Here is a 10,837-nt window from a genome sequence, read left to right on the forward strand (position 1 = left end):
CATTTATGTGCTAAGAGACGCCACCCCTGTAATGCAGGCCAGCAACCTTCAGAGCCATATCCTCAAGAACAACAGGTTCCCAGCGTACCATTAAGCCCCACGCAGCGGTTTATATAGTTCTCCCCTCCATTTTATCCACACCATATTGGGTCTATTGGGAATCGTAGTCAATGAACATCTGGAGGGACGGACACCCCTGTTAGGGTTTTCAAGGGAAGAGGTGGTTTGCCATTGCCTGCCTCGTCATAAAGATTTTCTCTGTGGTCTCCCACAACTGCTGAGTTTCCAAGATCTGCCCGAATCAGCGCACGTGTGAACGCCTCTTTTGGCAGACCGTGCGGTCGCCTCCCTAAAGTCTTAGCCGCAGCCACACGAGGACGACGAGACTCCACCCACTCGCTAGGACCCGCCTTAACGCGCCCGACTCTGCTCTCCCGGAAGTTCCGGTCCCCGCCCCTCGTGCCTTAATCTATCCCTAGATAGGCGGGGCTTCCGAGCCGTTGCGCCTCCTGATTGGGCAGTGCCGAGGTTCTCCGGGTTCGCCAAGATGGCGGCGCCCAGCAACCATTTGAACTGTGAGGACTTCGCTGAATTCCAGGTAGGGGACCGGGAAACCGGCGCGGCTTCCTGGAGGCCCTTTTCCCTCGCTGGGGGTTCTGAGTCGCCGGGTGTGAAGGCTGCTCTAGGTGGCTCGCTTTCCTTCCTCCTTGTCAGGCTGGAGGTCACGGGAGGGAGGAGAAAAGCCGCCTCGGCAGCTCGGTCTCGCGCCCAGACGAGCACCTGCCCCCGGCGGCCTCTCGGGGAAGAGCGGGGGCCGTGGCTCTGTTCCCCCCACCCCGCAATTTTAGCCAGCCCCTCACTTTAAACTAAGAAGAAGAGTTTAGATGTATATTCTACTTTTTTCTTCTGAAAAGGGTCTCAAAGCACAACAACCTCGTTAGGTAGGTAGGGCCGAGAGAGTTCTGAGAGAACTGTGACTGGCAGAAGGTTGTCCAGCAGCCTCCATGCATAGGAGCAGGGAAACAAATCCAGCGCACCAGATGAGAATCTGCTGCTCATGTGGAGGAGTGGGGAATCAAACCCGGTTCTCCTGATTTGAATCTTCTCTGCTTAACCGCTACACTACGTATCTTAACAGTGAACTGGTTGCCACTCAAAAGCCATCCAATGGGGCCACCTGCATTTCTAAAAGCCATCCAATGGAGCCACCTCCCTATCTAACCGGGTGGATAGGAAACTTGGGTTTGCAGAAAAATGGGACTTAATAGATTCATTGGGAGAAGAACTAACTTCTCTTCTCCTCCTTCAAAGTCTGATGAGTGTGACTGAGTGCTAAAGGAAAGGAGACGGGTTTTGAGATATTAGTTTTCTTCAGACCCAGAAAACAAATACTTGAAGACATACTGGAATGCGGGTTTCTAAACTTGCTGTCTCCTCAACACACACACTATACTAGCGGTTCTCAACCTTCCTAATGCTGTGACCCTTTAATACAGTTCCTCAAATTGTGGTGACCTCCAACCATAAAATTGGTATATATAAAACATAAAAAGACCATTTTCCGATGGTCTTAGGCGACCCCTGTGAAAGGGTCATTCAACCCCCCAAAGGGGTCGCGACCCACAGATTGAGAACCACTGCACTATACGCCCAAACACAGTTCTTTGCAGGACCCCACCTTGACACTTATGAAAAATGCCATGTATCACACTTCATACTTATGAAGAAACATCTTGTTGCATTCCTTACAACTGCCCTGCAAGGTAGATCAGTAATAGTGTCCTATGTCTTGAGTGGGAATCTTGGCTTAAGTTGGCTGAGTCTGAAAAAATCATGTATTTAAGTCCATGCCTGAGATGAGGTTGTGGAAGACGAAAATTGCTGAGCAAATCCACTGTGTTACAGCTCAGACTAGTGGTGGCTTGACGAATATCTTTTCTTTCACACAAGTTGGTTTCCTGTTAATCCCCTGGATAGTTTGGGATTTATTTAAAAAGTGTCTTTGGGTCGGACCTTCTTTACACATGCATGTGCACAACTTGACAACTTAATTCCCACTCAAATGGCAGACAGGTAGGTGCTTTAGTCCACAGCAGTAAAATAAACAAGTGTTCAGTGGTCTCTTTATATGCTAACAAAATTTGTTTCAGCGTAAGCTTTCATGAGTCATCTTGCTTCATCAGATGCAGAGGATAATAAAGACTCTGACTGACAAAAGAGTATGGTGTCTTCAAGGTATTAGTAGACTCCTTGTTTTATTTTCCCAGGAGCATTCAACTCAGTGTGAACTGACTTTCTTGAGCGTGCACACAAAGGCACATCTTTCTATGATGGACATTTGTAGTTGTACACAAAAGACTGTCTCACTGGCAGGAAAAATGTGAATTAGGTGTGGCTGTAATTTACTGCATTAAATTATTCATTGATTAGACTCTATGGAAGTCCTGTTGCTTTAATCAAGCCTCCACCCCTGCAGCTTGCTGTCCTCTTCATTCCTTGTGCCGCAGCTCTCTTAGACTTGCTGTTACCTAGATTTGGAATTGGCCACTTGTTAAAATTTGATGTGGGAATGGAATCCGCGTTGACTGCCATGCACTGGCATGTGCTTTAAGAGTACAAACACAAATGTACACCACCACACTGCTCCTCACCACTTCAGCCCTGCATATGAGGGACTGTGTGACCGGTTCCATTTTGTAGGCACATGTACTAAAAGAGACTATGATTTTTTTCCGATTCCAAACAGATAAGCTAGCCCTTGTCAGCGAAATGGCTATCATCTCATTCTGGATGATCCCTGCAACTAAGCAATCTCTGTCTGGTCACAGCTTATCTTGGTAAACAAGGTAAAGAATGGGGGACAAGACCTCTGTTCCCAAAGAAGTAATGGAATGGCACGTGCACAGGAATGGCACGTGCACAGGACATTCTGTTTCCACATTCCAGCTCCTCTTCAATGTGCACTTAGAGGCAAATTCAAATCTGAAAAATTTCCAATTCAAATTTAAATGCTGCACTAATATTAGCCCAAGAAGAAGAGAAGAAGAAGAGTTTGGATTTATATCCCCCCTTTCTCTCCTGTAGGTGACTCAAAGGGGCTTACAATCTCCTTGCTCTTCCCTCCGTGCATTATGTACAAACCTGCACCCTGTTCCCCAGAAGGTTGTACCAGAACCAAGGATTGAAATTTAGTCAAGAGTTTTTGGCTAAATATCAGAACATAAGAACATAAGAAACAAGCCAGCTGGATCAGACCAGAGTCCATCTAGTCCAGCTCTCTGCTACTCGCAGTGGCCCACCAGGTGCCTTTGGGAGCTCACATGCAGGATGTGAAAGCAATGGCCTTCTGCGGCTGTTGCTCCCGAGCACCTGGTCTGTTAAGGCATTTGCAATCTCAGATCAAAGAGGATCAAGATTGGCAGCCATAAATCGACTTCTCCTCCATAAATCTGTCCAAGCCCCTTTTAAAGCTATCCAGGTTAGTGGCCATCACCACCTCCTGTGGCAGCATATTCCAAACACCAATCACACATTGCATGAAGAAGTGTTTCCTTTTATTAATCCTAATTCTTCCCCCCAGCATTTTCAATGAATGCCCCCTGGTTCTAGTATTGTGAAGAACTTCTGGGCAAAGTGGTTCCTCAGGGACACAGGCATCCTTGGGAGGTGGTGGACTCTCCTTCGGAGGTTTTTAAGCAGTGACTAGATGGCCATCTGAAAGCAGTGGTGCTCCTGTGGACTTAGGCAGATCAGGAGAGGGAGAGCAAGAAGGGAGGAGTCAGTGCTTGGCTCTCATGGCTGTTTATTACATGTCCAGGATAGTATTGATGGCCACTTTGGAGTCAGGGAGGATTTTCCTCCAGGCCAGATTGGCCAGGGATCCCAGAGGGTTTTTTGCCTTCCTCTAGGCATAGAGCAGACGTCACTGAATAAATGGTCTGACATTGCTTAGCTTCTAAGATCTGATGAGATCAGGCTAGCCTGGGCCATCCAGGTCAGGACCAGCAGTTCCGTTAGGGAGTAGCAGTGGCCTAGTGGTTAAGACCAGGTGTACTCTAATCTTGAGGAACCGGGTTTGATTCCCCGCTGTGCCACCTGAGCTGTGGAGGCTTATTTGGGGAATTCAGATTAGCCTGTGCACTCCCAACATACGCCAGCAGGGTGACCTTGTGCTAGTCACAACTCTTCTGAGCTTTCTCAGCCCCACCTACCTCACAGGGTGTTTGTTGTGAGGGGGGAAGGGCAAGGAGTTTGTCAGCCCCTTTGAGTCTCCTTACAGGAGAGAAAGGGGGGGGATATAAATCCAGCTCCTCCTCCTCATAAATAATATTACCCCAGAACAAAAGCTTTACTGCTTAGCAAGAGGTGGAGAAGAGTGAAATGGCACCTCTTGCCTCTTCTACCAGCACAGAAGAGGGCTATTATTGTATTATCTTGCTCTGCGTTGCATACTCCACCTCGTGCATCTGTTCATCCATGTGGGTCTGCTTGAAAAGGAATGTAAGAGAAATCCATGCATTCTGTGTCCAACAGTTGGCTGGTTCCCTTTGTTTTCCCTTTGTTTTCGTCATCATTGCAATTCTCTTGAAGGGTTTGTTGTTCTGTTAATGCTGATATTTCAAATATTTGGCTGATCAGTTGGTCAAGGGTTTTTCTCCTTTCTGTTTCTCTGTCTCTGCTTCACAGTTCAGTCCTACCCACGAGCTACTCCTGTTTCCTAGCTAGTTTCTTTTCCCTTTCAAGGATTTAAGTTTCTGGTCCGCCGAAGGTTAAGCATAGTGTGCAAAAACAACATTTGTTGCTCAAGCCTTGGCGCGATTAGCTGTGCAGGTTTTCTCACTTATTTTCCTATCCATTCTCATTTTCAAATCAATATACTTTCCTCCCATAGGAGCTGCTCAGGGTGATGAGAACCATCGACGACAGAATAGTTCATGAATTAAACACAACTGTTCCAACCGCTTCTTTTGCGGGAAAAGTTGACGCTAGCCAAACTTGTAAGGAGCTTCATCAGTCTGTAAGTATATCATGGTCATGGGTTTCTTCAGTGAGAAATATCATACATATTTAACATCTCCAATGTCCATTTTTGTCTTTGTCCCATGCTGTTATGCATCTGTCCTCTGCATTCCCACCTACCAGAGTTAGCTTGGTATCTCTGCACAAGGGTGAAGTGATGTGTTCTTGTTTGCACTTTTGAGCAGGAAGGGAGGAAAAAACGGTGCAGAATAAGGCCTCTTGCTCCTTATTGATCATGTGTTCGCAGAACGCAGCAGGTCCTGCAGTCATCAAGTAACCGTTCATTTGGTTGTCCCTGACTCAAAAGATGTCTGGCTGGCCTCAACCAGGACCAGGTCATTATTGGCCCTGGCCCTTATCTGGTGGAACCCTCTGTTCAGTGAGGCCCTGCAGGCTTATGGTTGAGACAGCTGCAATTTTCCACCTAAATGGCCTCCCTCTTTTCCTGTCCTCTGCTGTTTATATTGTCGGGGTTATCTCGTGTTGTTATAATATAATTTGTTTTTATTCACCCTCTGGGTTTTACTTTATATCATTGTATCTTGATATTTTGGAAGCCACCCTGAGCCCATAAGGAGAAGAGTGGCCTATAAATCCAATAAACGAATGCATAAATAATCCCTGTGCCCTAGGAAAAAATGCAGCCTTCATCTATTTATTTCCTCATTTTACTTAGGATGATTGCCTCACTTGTTTGTGATTTCCCCCACACTTTTTATTTAGTTGACGGAGGCTCACGCGAGTCGAGAACGACTCATCAAGAACTGCATTGCTCAAACGTCTAGCGTAGTAAAAACTCTCCAGGAAGAGAGGAAGGCGTCTCTGGAGGACTTAGCCTTATTAAAGAAGCTCAGGAAAGAGCAGACAAAAGTGAGTGGAAGAGTTCCATGGCTTTATTTTTGAATGTTGCATGTCAAAAGAACCCATGTGATCATTCTGGTGAGAAAAAAAAAATGCCAGGCAGTGCCTACAGATGAACATGCCTGTAATTCCAACCAACCTGACCATAATTCCTTGGGGCAGGGGCATGGCTCAGTGGAAGAGCCCCCCCCCACCCCCCCCCCACAACCCCCCACCCCCTCCCCCCCCCCCACCCCCCAACACCCCCCCCCACCCCCCCCAAAACCCCCCCCACCCCCCCCCCATTCCCCCACCCCCCCCCACGCCCACCCCCCCCACCCCCCCCCACCACCCCCCCCACCCCCCCCCCCCCCCCCCCCCACACCCCCCCCCACCCCGCCCCCCCCCCCACCCCGCCTCACCACCCCCCCCCCCCCCCCACCCCCCCCCCCCCCACACCCCCCCCCCCCCCCCCCCCCCCCCCCCCCACCCCCCCCCCCCCCCACCCCCCCCCCCCCCCACCCCCCCCCCCCCCCACCCCCCCCCCCCCCCACCCCCCCCCCCCCCCACCCCCCCCCCCCCCCACCCCCCCCCCCCCCCACCCCCCCCCCCCCCCACCCCCCCCCCCCCCCACCCCCCCCCCCCCCCACCCCCCCCCCCCCCCACCCCCCCCCCCCCCCACCCCCCCCCCCCCCCACCCCCCCCCCCCCCCACCCCCCCCCCCCCCCACCCCCCCCCCCCCCCACCCCCCCCCCCCCCCACCCCCCCCCCCCCCCACCCCCCCCCCCCCCCACCCCCCCCCCCCCCCACCCCCCCCCCCCCCCACCCCCCCCCCCCCCCACCCCCCCCCCCCCCCACCCCCCCCCCCCCCCACCCCCCCCCCCCCCCACCCCCCCCCCCCCCCACCCCCCCCCCCCCCCACCCCCCCCCCCCCCCACCCCCCCCCCCCCCCACCCCCCCCCCCCCCCACCCCCCCCCCCCCCCACCCCCCCCCCCCCCCACCCCCCCCCCCCCCCACCCCCCCCCCCCCCCACCCCCCCCCCCCCCCACCCCCCCCCCCCCCCACCCCCCCCCCCCCCCACCCCCCCCCCCCCCCACCCCCCCCCCCCCCCACCCCCCCCCCCCCCCACCCCCCCCCCCCCCCACCCCCCCCCCCCCCCACCCCCCCCCCCCCCCACCCCCCCCCCCCCCCACCCCCCCCCCCCCCCACCCCCCCCCCCCCCCACCCCCCCCCCCCCCCACCCCCCCCCCCCCCCACCCCCCCCCCCCCCCACCCCCCCCCCCCCCCACCCCCCCCCCCCCCCACCCCCCCCCCCCCCCACCCCCCCCCCCCCCCACCCCCCCCCCCCCCCACCCCCCCCCCCCCCCACCCCCCCCCCCCCCCACCCCCCCCCCCCCCCACCCCCCCCCCCCCCCACCCCCCCCCCCCCCCACCCCCCCCCCCCCCCACCCCCCCCCCCCCCCACCCCCCCCCCCCCCCACCCCCCCCCCCCCCCACCCCCCCCCCCCCCCACCCCCCCCCCCCCCCACCCCCCCCCCCCCCCACCCCCCCCCCCCCCCACCCCCCCCCCCCCCCACCCCCCCCCCCCCCCACCCCCCCCCCCCCCCACCCCCCCCCCCCCCCACCCCCCCCCCCCCCCACCCCCCCCCCCCCCCACCCCCCCCCCCCCCCACCCCCCCCCCCCCCCACCCCCCCCCCCCCCCACCCCCCCCCCCCCCCACCCCCCCCCCCCCCCACCCCCCCCCCCCCCCACCCCCCCCCCCCCCCACCCCCCCCCCCCCCCACCCCCCCCCCCCCCCACCCCCCCCCCCCCCCACCCCCCCCCCCCCCCACCCCCCCCCCCCCCCACCCCCCCCCCCCCCCACCCCCCCCCCCCCCCACCCCCCCCCCCCCCCACCCCCCCCCCCCCCCACCCCCCCCCCCCCCCACCCCCCCCCCCCCCCACCCCCCCCCCCCCCCACCCCCCCCCCCCCCCACCCCCCCCCCCCCCCACCCCCCCCCCCCCCCACCCCCCCCCCCCCCCACCCCCCCCCCCCCCCACCCCCCCCCCCCCCCACCCCCCCCCCCCCCCACCCCCCCCCCCCCCCACCCCCCCCCCCCCCCACCCCCCCCCCCCCCCACCCCCCCCCCCCCCCACCCCCCCCCCCCCCCACCCCCCCCCCCCCCCACCCCCCCCCCCCCCCACCCCCCCCCCCCCCCACCCCCCCCCCCCCCCACCCCCCCCCCCCCCCACCCCCCCCCCCCCCCACCCCCCCCCCCCCCCACCCCCCCCCCCCCCCACCCCCCCCCCCCCCCACCCCCCCCCCCCCCCACCCCCCCCCCCCCCCACCCCCCCCCCCCCCCACCCCCCCCCCCCCCCACCCCCCCCCCCCCCCACCCCCCCCCCCCCCCACCCCCCCCCCCCCCCACCCCCCCCCCCCCCCACCCCCCCCCCCCCCCACCCCCCCCCCCCCCCACCCCCCCCCCCCCCCACCCCCCCCCCCCCCCACCCCCCCCCCCCCCCACCCCCCCCCCCCCCCACCCCCCCCCCCCCCCACCCCCCCCCCCCCCCACCCCCCCCCCCCCCCACCCCCCCCCCCCCCCACCCCCCCCCCCCCCCACCCCCCCCCCCCCCCACCCCCCCCCCCCCCCACCCCCCCCCCCCCCCACCCCCCCCCCCCCCCACCCCCCCCCCCCCCCACCCCCCCCCCCCCCCACCCCCCCCCCCCCCCACCCCCCCCCCCCCCCACCCCCCCCCCCCCCCACCCCCCCCCCCCCCCACCCCCCCCCCCCCCCACCCCCCCCCCCCCCCACCCCCCCCCCCCCCCACCCCCCCCCCCCCCCACCCCCCCCCCCCCCCACCCCCCCCCCCCCCCACCCCCCCCCCCCCCCACCCCCCCCCCCCCCCACCCCCCCCCCCCCCCACCCCCCCCCCCCCCCACCCCCCCCCCCCCCCACCCCCCCCCCCCCCCACCCCCCCCCCCCCCCACCCCCCCCCCCCCCCACCCCCCCCCCCCCCCACCCCCCCCCCCCCCCACCCCCCCCCCCCCCCACCCCCCCCCCCCCCCACCCCCCCCCCCCCCCACCCCCCCCCCCCCCCACCCCCCCCCCCCCCCACCCCCCCCCCCCCCCACCCCCCCCCCCCCCCACCCCCCCCCCCCCCCACCCCCCCCCCCCCCCACCCCCCCCCCCCCCCACCCCCCCCCCCCCCCACCCCCCCCCCCCCCCACCCCCCCCCCCCCCCACCCCCCCCCCCCCCCACCCCCCCCCCCCCCCACCCCCCCCCCCCCCCACCCCCCCCCCCCCCCACCCCCCCCCCCCCCCACCCCCCCCCCCCCCCACCCCCCCCCCCCCCCACCCCCCCCCCCCCCCACCCCCCCCCCCCCCCACCCCCCCCCCCCCCCACCCCCCCCCCCCCCCACCCCCCCCCCCCCCCACCCCCCCCCCCCCCCACCCCCCCCCCCCCCCACCCCCCCCCCCCCCCACCCCCCCCCCCCCCCACCCCCCCCCCCCCCCACCCCCCCCCCCCCCCACCCCCCCCCCCCCCCACCCCCCCCCCCCCCCACCCCCCCCCCCCCCCACCCCCCCCCCCCCCCACCCCCCCCCCCCCCCACCCCCCCCCCCCCCCACCCCCCCCCCCCCCCACCCCCCCCCCCCCCCACCCCCCCCCCCCCCCACCCCCCCCCCCCCCCACCCCCCCCCCCCCCCACCCCCCCCCCCCCCCACCCCCCCCCCCCCCCACCCCCCCCCCCCCCCACCCCCCCCCCCCCCCACCCCCCCCCCCCCCCACCCCCCCCCCCCCCCACCCCCCCCCCCCCCCACCCCCCCCCCCCCCCACCCCCCCCCCCCCCCACCCCCCCCCCCCCCCACCCCCCCCCCCCCCCACCCCCCCCCCCCCCCACCCCCCCCCCCCCCCACCCCCCCCCCCCCCCACCCCCCCCCCCCCCCACCCCCCCCCCCCCCCACCCCCCCCCCCCCCCACCCCCCCCCCCCCCCACCCCCCCCCCCCCCCACCCCCCCCCCCCCCCACCCCCCCCCCCCCCCACCCCCCCCCCCCCCCACCCCCCCCCCCCCCCACCCCCCCCCCCCCCCACCCCCCCCCCCCCCCACCCCCCCCCCCCCCCACCCCCCCCCCCCCCCACCCCCCCCCCCCCCCACCCCCCCCCCCCCCCACCCCCCCCCCCCCCCACCCCCCCCCCCCCCCACCCCCCCCCCCCCCCACCCCCCCCCCCCCCCACCCCCCCCCCCCCCCACCCCCCCCCCCCCCCACCCCCCCCCCCCCCCACCCCCCCCCCCCCCCACCCCCCCCCCCCCCCACCCCCCCCCCCCCCCACCCCCCCCCCCCCCCACCCCCCCCCCCCCCCACCCCCCCCCCCCCCCACCCCCCCCCCCCCCCACCCCCCCCCCCCCCCACCCCCCCCCCCCCCCACCCCCCCCCCCCCCCACCCCCCCCCCCCCCCACCCCCCCCCCCCCCCACCCCCCCCCCCCCCCACCCCCCCCCCCCCCCACCCCCCCCCCCCCCCACCCCCCCCCCCCCCCACCCCCCCCCCCCCCCACCCCCCCCCCCCCCCACCCCCCCCCCCCCCCACCCCCCCCCCCCCCCACCCCCCCCCCCCCCCACCCCCCCCCCCCCCCACCCCCCCCCCCCCCCACCCCCCCCCCCCCCCACCCCCCCCCCCCCCCACCCCCCCCCCCCCCCACCCCCCCCCCCCCCCACCCCCCCCCCCCCCCACCCCCCCCCCCCCCCACCCCCCCCCCCCCCCACCCCCCCCCCCCCCCACCCCCCCCCCCCCCCACCCCCCCCCCCCCCCACCCCCCCCCCCCCCCACCCCCCCCCCCCCCCACCCCCCCCCCCCCCCACCCCCCCCCCCCCCCACCCCCCCCCCCCCCCACCCCCCCCCCCCCCCACCCCCCCCCCCCCCCACCCCCCCCCCCCCCCACCCCCCCCCCCCCCCACCCCCCCCCCCCCCCACCCCCCCCCCCCCCCACCCCCCCCC

The 10,837-nt window shown here is 67.2% G+C and overlaps 1 protein-coding gene across 1 annotated transcript; it reads left to right on the top strand.

Annotated features, from left to right (window-relative positions):
• The first annotated feature begins 458 nt into the window (after positions 1-458).
• MIX23 (mitochondrial matrix import factor 23) lies at positions 459-5,933 on the top strand. Its single transcript, XM_048503835.1, has 3 exons — positions 459-598; positions 4,892-5,017; positions 5,743-5,933. The coding sequence occupies exons 1-3, from the start codon at positions 548-550 to the stop codon at positions 5,920-5,922; spliced, it is 357 nt and encodes a 118-aa protein (XP_048359792.1). The 5' UTR covers positions 459-547; the 3' UTR covers positions 5,923-5,933.
• The last annotated feature ends 4,904 nt before the right edge of the window (positions 5,934-10,837 follow it).

This window comes from Sphaerodactylus townsendi, linkage group LG07 (assembly GCF_021028975.2).
Source record: "Sphaerodactylus townsendi isolate TG3544 linkage group LG07, MPM_Stown_v2.3, whole genome shotgun sequence".
Lineage (NCBI taxonomy): Eukaryota > Metazoa > Chordata > Lepidosauria > Squamata > Sphaerodactylidae > Sphaerodactylus > Sphaerodactylus townsendi.